At 41.9% G+C, this 14,695-nt stretch overlaps 1 protein-coding gene across 3 annotated transcripts in view; it reads right to left on the reverse strand.

Moving 5' to 3' along the window:
* Fzd6 (frizzled class receptor 6) overlaps nt 1-14,695 on the reverse strand; it is a 31,617-nt gene that overhangs the window by 3,488 nt on the left and 13,434 nt on the right. For all 3 annotated transcript variants that reach the window (XM_060389571.1, XM_021658916.2, XM_021658917.2), the window contains exons 3-5: nt 9,659-9,855; nt 2,854-3,871; nt 790-938 (exon numbers count right to left, since the gene is read on the reverse strand). In XM_060389571.1, coding sequence (XP_060245554.1) covers nt 790-938; nt 2,854-3,871; nt 9,659-9,855 — 1,364 coding nt within the window. The remainder of the gene's footprint in view (nt 1-789; nt 939-2,853; nt 3,872-9,658; nt 9,856-14,695) is intronic.

Below are 14,695 nucleotides of genomic sequence, written 5' to 3' on the forward strand. Positions count from 1 at the left end.
GTTCTGTGTGGCTTGTATTATGTATAAACTATGAGGTGCCTATGTAGTGACGTCTCTGCTGAAAATACCTTCTATGCTTTTGCTAAGAGCAGCAGCACACTGCTAAGAAATTAAACAGTTAAAAATCAAAGCTTGAAGGCACAGAAATACAAACCAGTATAACGCGACTATGCTAAATATAGGGTAAACCAGAAGGAATAGGACACTGTCTTCGTTCTAATACGAAAGTTGACAACTTATAGTGAATTCAGTAAGAGCCAGACATGGTGGCTCACACCTGTGATCCTAGCACTCACGAAAGCAGAGGCAGGCAGATCACTGTGAGTTTGAGGCCAGGACAACCAAGGCTACAAGAGAAACCCTCTCAAGAAAACAACAAATTTAGTATGGGAACATAAATATGAGATACACACAGAGTAAGTAAGGAATAGGTTCGGAATTAAAATAGTGTGGAGATAGCACTTTGCTATACAAGTGAGCCTCAAATTTGCCATCTTTCTGTCTCACCCTTGGGCCATGAAATAGGGGCCTACAAGGAGGCCCTGCTTGTCCAGCTATGACATTTGTACCACAAAGAGTTCAGCAATCAAATCAATGGGAAATTAAATATAAATATGTATACAACACATTACATACACTATATAAAAATAAACAAAATAAGCTATTTACTCATAAGTATGTATTGATATTACAGGTTATTCTATTGAATTGTTATCATTCTAGGTAAAAACATTGGTATTTTGATCTGTTTACTTTAAAACACTCTTAAGATAAGCAGTCAGCTCTTACTCTCGCTTGCGGTTTCGCTTAAAGAACCCGGCCCATTCAGTGCACGTCTTTTTGCTTCCAACCCAGAAGACCGCAGAGATACCAACAATTAATGTCATCAGATATTTTATCATAAATAAAGCCAATTCTGGTCGAGCTTTTGGGTTTGCCTACAAAACAAAACAAACACTGACATACTTAAAACAAAGAAAAATCTGCAGTCAAAGTAAAGCTTGAACAAATAAATTTTCAGTCTGTTTTACTGCAAAAGGTTTGAAGTAAATACTATGACAAGCAACATTTTAAGTTCAATACACTTTTATGAAGTTCTGAACAAGGAACTTTTATGTATATCAAAATACGGCTCTCAACAGAGAAAAATGCTTATGACTGACTTTCAGAATCTTGGCATGATTCTGCTTGTCTTTTCCTCTCCCACTGGTGGACGGGGCTCTAAGAAGTCTTGAAATATTTGTCCGTAAGTATTTACCAATTTTCCTTCACTACAGTTTACAATACATGTAGGGGCTGAAGAGATGGTTCAGCAGTTCAAAGCACTAGCTGCTCTTGGATGCTGGGACCCAGGTTCAGGTCCCAGCACCTACACTGTGGGTCACAACCATGTGTAACTCCAATCCCAGGTGATCTGAAGTCCTCTTCTTTCCTTCATGACACCAAGCATACATGTGATATACACACACACATACTCATATGCATTAAAAAGTCAAAATTAAAAACAACCAAACTCATATTTTCTAGCCCTTCTGCATTAATACACATAATATTAAATTTTTGGTTAGTGTACCACAAAACAAACATTATTAAGATATAAAGGTGTAGAAATTTCATAAACTAAAATCACATACTATTTTAATCTATTTTTAAAATAATATTTTCAAATGCTATTGTAAGTATTCAAGCATACACGTATTACACAGATGCACTGTCTTGCTTTTTGCAGTAATTAATGCCTGAGACCCACCCACATCAGTACAGACGGAGCCTTGCTTTTTGAGGGTGTTCCTTTGTGAGTTCTAACTTACTCAACTAGCCCCTATTTAAACATATGGAGATTACTTCCCACCAAGCTCCAAATGCAAGTACTGCTGCAGTATTCATCTTTATATTATTTAAAGTGATTCTTCACGAGGAGCTAACTAGGCAGGGAGGTGAGGACAGAGAGAGAAAGGGAGGGAAGCAAAAAGGAAAGCCATCGAATCCCACTGAGCTATACCCCCACCAGATGACACCGATTTTCCTCTAATCGGCGTGTGACTTCAACCTTGGCAGCTCCCCACCCCGTGCTCCTGTAGAGGACACTGTGCACTGCTAACATTCATTTTACTTTATGCTCCACTGGTATTGTATCTGCATGTGTGTCTGTGTGTCTGTGTGTCAGAGGCCATGGAACTGGAGTTACAGACAGGCGTGAGCAACCATGTGGGTGCTGGGAATTGAACTCAGATCCTCTGGAAGAGCAGCCAGTACTCTTAACCTCTGAGCTATCTCTCTAGACTCTAAAATTTATTTTTCAAAACCAAGTTTTAAAATATTCAACTGAAATGCTTTGAGAAATTATATATTCTCATAAATTTACAATTTTAATTTTAAAAATGGCACCTTATACTAATCCTAAGCATCAGAGACACATGAAATGCATTTTCAATTGTATGTTCTTGCTCAGTGAAGAATAACAGGATGGGTTGGGTAAAAATCAAATTCTATTTTTAGAAGCATACACTGCACTAAAGGTTAAATCCAGACATAGGGTTTCCCTACTAATTGAAGAGGTGAAAAACAAATGAACAAAAACCCTCTCCAATGCAGTAGAATATACTTTTTCTTTTCTCCCTATGATGAGGCCTGTTCTTTGTGATTGGTAATCTGCTTTTAAAACCCAAATTAAATGTTTCAACTTAATGTTTAAAATAATTACAGGAGACTTGCTTGGAGAATGAGCTCTGGAACAGTCACCCAGCCTGACTATGTCTCTTAGGTTTTCTCAACCTGAAGTCTCACTTTATGAGCATGACTGATACAGTACATTTCCAGGACTGTGAAGAGTGAAGAGCGGCACACTCCTACCTGGTAAGGACACGGGATGCGGTACTGGTGACAATGATCGGAGAACCAGGTGACCTCCCAGGTGACCCTGTTCACTAGCTCATAGACATAGCAACCAAGAAGGGTCACTAATGGCACAAGATACAGGCCACTGAAAACTCCAATTCGAATCATAAATTTCTTTAGCTTCTCTTGGTTTCGGCCATCATGCTGTATGACTTGTCGAACATGATTTAAGGAAATGATGCCAGCTAAAAGGAGTGACAGTCCAACAAACACACAGAGGCACAGAGGCAAAAGGATGAAGTAGCGGGAAGCATCCAGGTCATACAGGCCAATGAAGCACACCCCACTAATGTTGTCCCCCTCGACTTTGTTCATAGCCAGGAGCAAGACAGTCAGAAAGCCAGGCATTCCCCAGGCAGCAGCATGGAACCACACGGCTTTCTGTTCAATGGCTTCACAACTCCACTTTCTTCCTGCAGCTAAGAACCAGGTGATGGTGAGAATTACCCACCACACAGTGCCAGCCATTGTGAAAAAATACAAAAACATGAACAGCACACTGCAAGCCTTGTTCTTTGACCCCAGAACGACCGTGTCCCCGAGCTCCAGCTTCTCATCTGCCTTATTACAAGCTGTGCTATTGCCCAGCAAAAACCCAATGAAGTACATAAGAGACACAATGCTGTAACACACAGAGTAATAGATAATCGGTCTCTCTGGGTATCTGAATCGTCTGACGTCAATTAAGAAAGTAAGAAACGTGAACAGAGTTGCACAAAGACAAAATATTGAAACTATTCCTATGAAACTTTTGGCAAAGTCTAGTTCATCACTTTTAAAATACATGTTGGGGCATGGAGGGGCACACTGGTCAATTCCCAGAAACCTATAGCCTTGGTCCCCGGAAGTCCTAAGGTGCTTTGGACACCAAAATCCAATGTCTCTTCGGACTTGTTCTGTTTTCCTCTGAGGACCAAAGAGTTCTGTGTGTGGATCAGGAGTTACAGGAACAGTGTCATCACAGTACGGCAATCTGTAAAGTTCACAAAAAGTCAGTATATGAAGTCATCCATTTAAAATTGTTAAATGATGTTTTCATTAATTATTTGAGGATTCTGCATATCCATACAATGGATTTTGATCATATTCACCTCCCCTTCCCCAAACTCCTCTCATATCCACCCCTACTTTGTTTTATTTTATGCTTTCCAAGTATAAACCACGGCCTTGTTATATTCAGTTGATGGAAGAGTTGGGTAAACTGTGCCTGTTCATGAAGCATCAGCTAACATAAATATATCGGCAAGACAGGAAACCACAAAAATATACTTCCTTGAAAAATAGCCATGTCATAATTTATACATTTCTGCTTTTAAGACTAAATATTTCAGAGAATGTATAATTTACCTCATTTTGTAATCTCCAGACAAAGTACTGGCTTGCCTAATTTTGTGCATGAAATATAAACCCCAAGGAAATTGGATTTTCTTTATTACCAGGTGCAGAGACTGAGTGTGAGAGTCCACACCAACTGGACAATTGCTCTTCTCACTGAGCGCCAACCCCACCCTTTCTTTTTTTAATGTACACAGCAATGCCTGGCTGATGATGTGACCATGAGCCAATGACTAAGAAGAACATCTTCCCTACAGTGACAAGGTAAATCTCACACTCTTGTTTTTCTGTGTAGCCTTAGCTGTCCTGGACTTGCTTTGTAGACCAGACTGGCCTTGAACTCAGAGATCCGCCTGCCTCCACCCTCCTGGGATCACAGGTGTGCGGCATGATGCCTGCAAAAGCTCACACTCTTAAAATAAGTACAGGACAACCATCAAGACACAGGAAGAGGACCAGCTTGGCTCACATCACTGGTCTGATTGGCTATTTGCCTCCTTTGTGAACAAATTTGAGCAACACACAGATATTTATCTTCTGGCCAGAACTTTATCACTGAGTTGAGTTTGTATATTCCAGTATTATTTTGAAAGGTCTACATGGTTTAAAAATAATGAGAACACATTCAAAATATAACAGGCTGAGATTAAAAATATAGTGGTGGCTCAATGGTTAAGAGCACTGGCTCCTGTTCCAGAAGAGCTGAGTTTGAGTCCCACACCTTCATGACCTTTATCAGCTTTCTGTAATGACAGGTCCAGAGGATCAGAAGCCCTCTTCAGGCCTCTCTGGGCATTGCGTACACATGTGGCACAGACATACACGCAGGCAAAACAGTCACACATATTTCAGTAAAATACTTTTTGAAAGAGAGAGAGAGAGAGAGAAACACAGAGAGAGACACAGAGACAGAGAGAAAGAGAGAGAATGAACAAGGGCGGGGTCATACACCTTGATCCCAGCATTAAGGAGGCAGAGGCAGGCTGATCTCTGTAAGCTGGAGACCAGCCTGGTCTACATAGTGAGTTTAAGGTCAGGCAGGGCTACATAGTGACAGCCTGTCTCAAAACAAAGACAGAAAGATAGAAATATATTCCTCTAAAATGAATACTCACAATCCTTCAGCTTTATTAAAATAAAAGGTCACATCATTGTGTTCTAATGAGTATCTTTTTTTAAATACAGACAGTCAGGACTCCTTTCAGGTCTTATTTCCTTTTCTTTCTTCTCAGAAGCACGAATGACCAGAAAGTCGGTTTTTATTCTCCTCAAGTGTTTAAGGGTATTTTGCTGTGCTGTTTACTAGCCATAACCTTATACAGTAGTTTCACAGGCTCTAAACTTTACATGAATGGCATCGGGCTGTAACTTCTCATTCTGCACGCAACATTAGTTTTTCAGCTTAAGAATGACAGGTGCCGGTCAGCTGCAACCATTTCATCAACTATCCAGGAGTAGTTCAGTGTGTAAGTACATTACAACTTGCTGGTGGTTCTTCTGTGAAGAACATTCAGTTATTTTCTACTTTAAAGAATGAGGGGCTCTGACATGAACTGACTGGCCTGCTCTTTAATTACCTCCCCCTGAGGGGGAAGCAGCATTACCAGGCCACAGAAGAAGACAACGAAGCCGCTCCTGATGAGACCTAATTGTCTAGGATCAGAAGGAAGGAAAAGAAGTCCTCCCCATCAGTGGACTTGGGGAGGGGCATGCATGCAGAGGGTGGAGGAAGGGAGGGATTGGGATGGGAGGAGGGAGAGAACCACAGGGGAGATACAATGTAAATAAAGTGCAATTAATAAAGAGAGAAAAAAAAAAAAAAAAGAAAGAGGGGCCAGTAATGGCTCAGCAGGTAAAAGTGCTTGCCGCTAAACTGGACAATCTAAGTTTTGTCTCAAGGACCCACATGGCAGAAGGACAGATCCAACTCCCACAAGTTGGCCTCTGACCTCCACACATATGCTGTGACATGCATACGCCACCTACCATAAATACATTTAAAGAAAAGAATAATCAATAATCTTGTTGACAGCTCAGAGTTTGTTAGGAGTTTCTGTAGCAGAGGATTTTCCAGATTTAGGAAATGGGCATTTTCAATTTACCATGATTATTAAACTATTTTGGAAAATAATTATACATCTACCAGAATGTATGAATTCCACAAGGAGATAAACACACACAAACACACACCTAGTCTTCTCCACTTGCTGTGTGAAATTTCACTGTATTAAAAAAATACTTAAAATTCTAAATCCCTCCTGCCTAAAGAATAGGAAACAAAATGATTATCAAGATTAAGGTACATTGATAAGGACAATTTGCTATGGGGAAAGCAGGCAAGAAAGGACAGGGAAAGAGGTGCACAGCTAGAAAGGGGCGCACAGCAACACTGACCTACAGGCAAACTCTCAGAGAATGCCTGGAGCCACGTCTTTACCGTACAGTCCTGCCAGAGAACGTGCTTGGGCCGTGACAAGCTGGGAACCTGATGCTGCCAAGACTGAGGTGCTCTTTCTACCTGTTCCAAAGCAAAGGCATTCGGAAGGGTAGAGGCATTCTCCTGAGGACACAGGGCCTAAAGTGTGCCACTGTTCCAGAGTCCCAGAGTCAAACAGAAGCCTCCTGTGTGAATATGTTAAACCTCTTAGCAGGCTAGGACTGGGGCTCTAGTCAGAAATCCTTCTGCTTTTGTAGATGCAAAATAAAATGCCATAAAATCTTCAAGACTTTTTACTTCTATGAAGAAGTTAGAGTATTTCTAGTGATCAAACCAATTAACAGTTTAAAAAGAGGTGTGTGTCTGCTTTATGATAGTGAGATATGCTTTGATACTGGGTTTACATCATTTCTTTAGAAATGGAGGTTCCATTCCTAATGCAATGTCTCAAGCATTCCCAAACACAAAACAAATTTGATTTAGCTTAAGAAAATAATGTTTGTTTCTCCACAAAATCAACCTTCACAGATTAAAACTCCCAAAGTGGGGAAAATGTCAGCTTGGGTAGCAGTGCTTGCTTTTGTGAGTCACAACCCCTCCTGCTCTGAAACTGCACAGGCTTCCATACAGAGCAAACATCTTGCCCATAGACCTTTGAATACACCTAGAATTGATTGCATCTTCTTACTATTTATTACATCTTATTAAGATGTAAGGTCCACATGGCAATGGGAATTCTTTTGTGCTGCTTAGAACAGGAGGGACATACAGCAAGAACACAGCGAGGAGGAGCAGGTGAAGAATCTTGGGTCTTCTCACCCCTCTCCCTGCTGTCACCATCCTCAGTGATTTGAGCACACTTCGGACAACTCACTAAACTGTGGCTTCTTAGCTTTCTTCTCCCCTGTGATACCCTAGCCATTTGGTTACCGTTGTTACGATGACATAGGAATCTGGCCACTTTGTGTAGGAGCACACTATCTTCAAAACTCAACCCAGGCATCCCGACCTTGGTCTAAGCTCCATTCTTACAGTGTGTTTATCAAAAACTGTATACAATGCCTTTTAAAACCTCATGCCGTCTCCACATGGCAATTCTTTAATTTTTCCACCTCAGTTCTCACCTATTTAGATAAATGGACTAAATTAATGTTTCATTATTTTTTCACTTACTCTTTCTTTTTATTTTTTATTTTATGTGTGCAAGTATTTTGTCTCCATGTCTGTATGTGTACCCCATGCATGCCTGGTGCTCTTAACTGCTGAACCATCTCTCCAGCCCCTCATCTTACCCTTTCTCACATTTGCACTGTATGCATTTGATAGAACTTAAACCACCGATAAACCCAAGTATCTGCTTCCCAGTACATAGGCCCAAGCATCCCACCACTGCTGCAGAGTATTTCTGCAGACCAGAGTATCCACTACAAACTCAGGATCACCCACATTACCTAAGGTGATACAAAGCTTCCATGGTCCACTGACTTGCTTTTTTACTCTCTACACCTGTAGCTTCTCATGTGTATAAACTGTCCCCCAAGACTCAACAGGACTCACACACCAGCTATTTACAAATAGAGACTAGCCCTATTATTCAGAGACAACCTGACCTCCATCCAACCATTGCAACGGAGGCACCTCCTACCCACGTGTGCTGGGGATCCTGTCTCCTCCTCAGAAAACTTGTATTGACTGCTGTTTCTACCTTGTATATACCTGCCTTTCCCCTGACCCTGAAGTTCTTGAAGCAGCCAGTTATTGTTCAGTAAAACCCTAACCACAGATAAACTCACTATTTTCTCTGTGCTTTCTTTTTCTCACCATGAATCTCATTATTAAAGTAAATCTGAGCTTCCTTCTGGCTACCACACAATCTTCCTCTGTTTCAACAGTTTCCTGGAGCCCATTCATGGATCTGACTTTATTTTCCCCTCCTTCCATTAGTTCCCCTGCCTCACCATTTTGGGAAAAGAGTGAATGTTCCTCTGCAGTGACTGCCTCCTGCTTCCTCATCCTTGGAGTCCTCCCTCCTTTCTGGATGCACATTCCCACTTTCCTTATTAGTTCAGTGTTGATATATGGCAAAGGGGCAGCTGAACTCTGTGAGAGGCTGTTGAGGTGAGTTCTGTCTTTGCTCACCCCCTTCTCATCAAGACTGGACAAAGAAGGTGGCCTTGAGTCCTGAGGGCAACTGCCAAGGACAGCTTTCTAACAACACTCATGAAGCTGTAGCATGTTCTCCACAGAAACCATTCCTGACCTCGACACCTGATGATCTCAGCGCTCCCAGCAGAAAACCATGCTCGACGGGTCTGGAAAGGCCTGGCCGCTGATTCTCTCTGCTTATCTTGCACCATGGCTTTTTCTACTCTCATCATATGTACTGGCTAGCATTTCTGTTCTTCTTGCTTTTTGAAATGTGGTCTTACAACAGAGCCTAGACTGGCCTTAAATTCTTGATCCACCGGTGACAGTCTCCTGAGCACTGAAATTATAGGCATGTGCCGCCATGCTCAGCTTCTAACAGGCATTTAGTCCCCATGTGCCAAGCTCTCTCCAGTCACAAGTTGCTCCTATTCTTTAAAATGTTCTTCCCAACACCCAAGTAACTCGGCCTTATCCCTCATACTTCAGAAAACAGTCAGCTCCTCTTGAGCACTGTCCAGGCCCAGTTTAGGTGAAGGGCACCAGCACATGTCCTCATATAATTAAGTACTCTACTTTCGGTGTCTCTCACAGTCATCACTGCAATTACTAGCACAATTACCTGCCCCTTCACCCGTACTGTAAGCGTCCAGAGAGCAAGAACTAAGTCTGCTTATTGCTAACCTGGGTCCACAGTTCTCACCACCACTGTGCCTACCTATAAGCATGCAGCAAACGTGTGCTGAGTCAAACAGTGCTGTTGAATCAGAGAGCTAACAACTCTAAAATGCCATTAGTATTTAGCAACTGCTTTTTTCATTTTCAGTGAAAAGCATGATTTACCTGTCACATTCAAGTTCTTCAGGCCATCGGATCCCAAAAGCATCCAATAACGTTTTGCAATCAGAATATACTTTTTCACACAATTTACGACAAGGTGGAACCACGTGAATTTGCTCTGTGCAAGTTGGTACAAAAGCTTGGCAAAGGAATGTTTCAACGTTGGGTGAACATTCCAGATTTGCAAGAGTCAGAAAGTCCTATTAAGAAAAAACAGAAAGACACAGTTAAGTGTTAATGACAAATGCTTAAAGTGTCTGCTCGTCCTTACCCTCCATATGAGTTTTAATGCTTGCTTTCACATGTTTGACTTTTGAGGTACTAACTTTTTCGTCTCTTAGATTTATGTATGAGCCTTTCATACAAGATGGAAATTATACTTTTATAGGTCGTACCTTTTTCAAGAAGTCACACGCTGTCATTGTTCATTCTTCCTATCTGAGCAAGCATTTCATTACTCAGTTATATTTGTAATAGATGTCAGTATATTTGTAATAGCAGACACTGCTTTAGGCTCTGGGGGTACAGCAGTGAATGGAACAGACAGCTTAATCCCAGTGGAAAAGGCAAACATTAGGAAACAAACAGTATAAATGACTTTTTAGAAACAGAAAGGACAAACTACAGTGTGGGGAAGGCGACAGACATTTTAGATAGGAAGGCGCCTCTCAAGACCCCACACTGGCTCCCATCCACCTCTGCCACTTGCTCTCCTTTGCTTCCCAACATCCACAGTGTTTCTTGCCCCAGTCTTTGCGCCTGCTGCTCTTTCACTCTGCCAGGTATGACTGCTGACCTCAACTAGAGTCTGCTCATCTGTCACCTGGAGAGGTACCCGCTACCCACCTTCCTAAAATGTTCTGTCATGTCCCTCCTACTGTAGTTTGTTCTTTCCTGTATCTAAAAATTCACTATATACCACTTGTGTTTTAAGTTTGCCTTTCTCACCAGGCTTAAAGAAAGAAAATCTGTCGATTCCATTCACTGCTGTGTCCCCAGAGCCGAAAGCAGTGTCTGCTACCCAGTGACATCTCTTATAAACATAACTGAAAGTAATGAATGCCTATGCAGAGGATTAATGAAAGCATGCCAAAAGAAAATATCAGACCAGCAAAGTGAGGATCACAATTGTGTCAAGGGAGGACATATGCAAAGTAATTAAATACTTGATAATATATCTAAATTCTAAATATTTGATAATATATCAGGTGCTAGGAGGCAATGAAGAAATAATTCTAAAATTCAGATGGAAAGTAATTTTCAATACAGAATTCTATATGTAGCTAAATATTTAGATTAAGATAAAATATTAACATTTTTGGCCCTGGAAGGAATTTTTAAAAATAATTTTCAAATTAAAAAGTAGAGTATATAAAGTATATACAGAGAATACAGCCAGACTTTATGCAGTGTGAGACCTTGGAACAATTAGCCCTAAATTCGATGAGGAGGCTGAAAGAGTATAAGAGCCAGAAGGGATGGAGGACACCAAGAAAAGGAAGGCCTCTAAATCACCAGGATCTATACACGTATGACTCACAGAGACGGCATGGATCAACATCAGATAGCATCCTAGAGCAGAAAAGAGAAGTGGACACAGACCCAAGGCCTGACCCAGAAGCTATCCTAACTGATAACCACTTGCAAATGAACATTTACTTTCCTCCTAAAGGGAGTCTCACAGGGCAGCAGGCTATTCTCAGGGGCAGGCTGCATGCCCAGCAGAAGACAACTAACACAAACTGAACTCAATGGTGTCTCTTTTCTTTTTTAAATTTATCTTATTATTTTAATTTTATTTACATATTTTTCTTCTCTATTTTTGCCCTACAGGTCCTTTGCATATACATTATGTCTTCCAGTTTAGTGTTTTTATGGGATTTCTGAGTGTGTTATCAAGTGGGTCTCTGGATCAGAAGTTTAAGATCAGCTTTGGATACACAGTGAGTTTGAGGCCAGCTAGGGCTATACAAACCTCTGTCTCAAAATCACATTCCAAGAAGAAATGAAAAGAAACACACACTCTCTACAATACCTGGAGCACCTTGGGAAATTGCTGCTATGTGTCTGACAAGTCTATTGAGACATATGAAAAAGTCAGCCGTATGCACAGAAAGCAAAGGAAGTAAGGAAAAATGCCTCAACTGTGGGGAAAACTAAGAAATAAAATATACTTCTCGAGACAACAGTATCTAATATTTAATATCCCTGCAATGTTAATATTGACCACGTTAGTTGACACTGTTATTAGGATGCTGGAAAGAGAAGTAAAAGCAGTGGGATGAGAACGGAATTCTGACCTACAAACAGTGACTGCTTCAAGTTCCAAAGAAACAAGTCAACAAATAATTAAAATGCATGCAAGAGTTGATAGTGGCTTCTCTGGGAAGCAGGGTTGGGGTGGGGTGGGGAGAATAGGCAAGGACGTTGAAAGCCTTTTAGTACTGAGGCTTCCCCCAGCTTTATTCAAGTGATCATAGATGATGAAGTGTACAGCTAGAGAAATCCTAAAACCATTACTATAATCAAGGTGAGCGTAATGGTACCCCCTTGTAATCCTTCCCTCCCTCCCACATTCCCCCCTACCTCATCCACTCAGTAAACTACCAATCCTGGCAACTACTTTTATAATTTTATACAGGTTGTTTCTTTGTTGTCTAGCTTCTTTAACTAAGAATTACCATTGTTTTCAAAGGTCTACTTGTGTATTTTAGTTATGTGTGCCTGAGTGAGTTTGTGTGTGTTGCGTATGTATGCAGGTGCCCCAAGAGGCCAGAGGCTATCTGATTCCCCAGAACTGTAGTAACAAGCAGTTGTGAGCCACCTAACGTGGGTACCAGGAGCCACACTACCTGTCCTCTGCAAAGGCAGTGTTTGTAACTGCTGAGCCAGCCCTCTACCCGAGCGTATCCCATGTTGTTCCATGCAGCAATAGTTCATCCCTTCCACTTGTTCAGTAGTATCCTATTGTACTGCTATACCAACATTCAACTGTTGCTGGGGCAGTCTGAAGTGTCTATGTGATATCTGAATGTATAATAACTAGTAGCGGGCAATTAAACAGCAATACAGGTAAGATGCTTTAAAAACACAGATTTGGGGCAGGAGAGACGGCTCAGCAGAGCACTGGCTGCTCTCCCGGAGGACCTGAGTTCAGATCTCCGCAACCATGCTAGGCAAATCACAATGGATTGTAACTCCAGCTCCAGAGGATCCAATTTCCTTTCCAGGCCCCCATAGGCACATACCCATATCACTCCCCCCCCCACAGCATATAGACACAGACACATACCTGAATAAATAATAAACATCTTTAAAAGAACATACATTCCTTAGAGTCATCAGTATAAAAATTGACTAACATTATATAGAGAGGATTTATAGTAGGAGAGCACTGGAAATTCTGATTTCAGAGGAATGCACTGAGTCTATGTATTAGCATCATTTCTCCTTCCTCCTTAATGCCACTGAGAAGAAAGGCTTTCAGTTAAGCATTAAAGAAACTTCCTAACATCATAACTGCACTAACAAACAAGCAAACAAACCTAGGACAGGCTCTCATAAGTGAGTTATAAGGTTTGAGAAGTTTCTGGAAGAAAATAAGAAACAGGGATTGTGCTTTCTTTGGTATGGCCAACTAAATAGCTCCTGACATAAACCATTTAGATTTTGAATAACTTGCAACAAATACACTTTAAAAATGCTGCTGAATACTGCTTATACCTAATAAAATTTCTTTAAAATATAAACAGCATTAAATAGCAAAACAAGAAGAGATGGACAATTTCATGATCACAATGATGCCGAGACAGAAGGCTAGAAAGTTCAAGGACTGGCTAGCCTATACAGCGAGATCTTATTTCAAACCCTACAGAACCCACACCCAACAATCACAAAACAATTGCTTTAGACAATGTTGGACCCATGAAAAGTTCACCCAATCTGACTGGGCAAAGTGACTGAGGAAAAAAACAGGGCTACCAAAGTTGGTATCTTACATTCTGGTTGTGGGCCACGCCTCTGAGAATGGCTGGGCCATTCTCCAGCCACAGCTGGTATTCTGTATGTCTTTGAGCCTTTGCCATTAAAAAGGCACTTAATGGTCAGCTCTTCACCAGGCCAGGAAAGTGCTGAGGCACATGAGAACCCTTTTCTGGGCCTGGGGCAGGTGAGGAGGCATGAACAGCTGGTCCCCTTACCACTTTGCTTGTAACTGTCCTCAGCAAGTCTAATTCTAGTATAATATTTCTGAGTGTCTGATAAGCACCCTGGCCAGGGAATCAGGTAGGCTAACTGCAGACCCTTACCTCACCTTCTGCTTCTCCAAATCAAAAATCCCCAGTCTCACCCCCGGCCTCCCTTTTCCTCCTGCCCCCCATCTTGAGTAGAACCAACAGATCTTCCCCTCATTGACCCCTCTGCCCCACACATTGCTGTATCCCAGCCCCAACTGCAGCAGGCACTCCCTGGGAACCCACAGGCCGCAATGGGCAGGGAAGTGGCTAACTGCAGAGCTTCACCTCTCCCTCTACTCCTCCAAGTCCAGACACCCGCCGACCCCTGCTCTCATCTCAGCTCTAGAGCAGAACACCTGCTGCAGCCTCCCTGCTCCTGCACCCATCTCCAGAACACCCCCTGCAAAATCCTTTCCCACAACTCCTTGCTTTGTCCCACTCTCCCCCACAACTGCTGCTAAAGAAGCAAGTAAGCCAACAACTGCAGATCTTCACCTCTCCTTCCATTCCTCAAAGCCCAACCTAGTCTCATTCCCAGCACTTTAGCAAACATTCTGCTGTGGCCTCTCCTTGCTCACCCCATACCCAGGGACTAACTTAACAGATCCTGGTGGAACACCCTGCTTTCCTCAATCTTGGGAAACCCCTCACCCAGCCCTTCCACGAAGGCTCAGCTCCTGATAAGCAGAAACACATACACCTGGATCCTACAATCCAGAAGAATTTCCTACCAGGCAACACACAGCCACCACAGAGAGGAAAGAGAAACCAAGGAACAAGAAAGACAAGATATCAGCACCTAAAG

The sequence above is a fragment of the Meriones unguiculatus genome, chromosome 8, assembly GCF_030254825.1.
Source record: "Meriones unguiculatus strain TT.TT164.6M chromosome 8, Bangor_MerUng_6.1, whole genome shotgun sequence".
Taxonomy (NCBI): Eukaryota; Metazoa; Chordata; class Mammalia; order Rodentia; family Muridae; genus Meriones; species Meriones unguiculatus.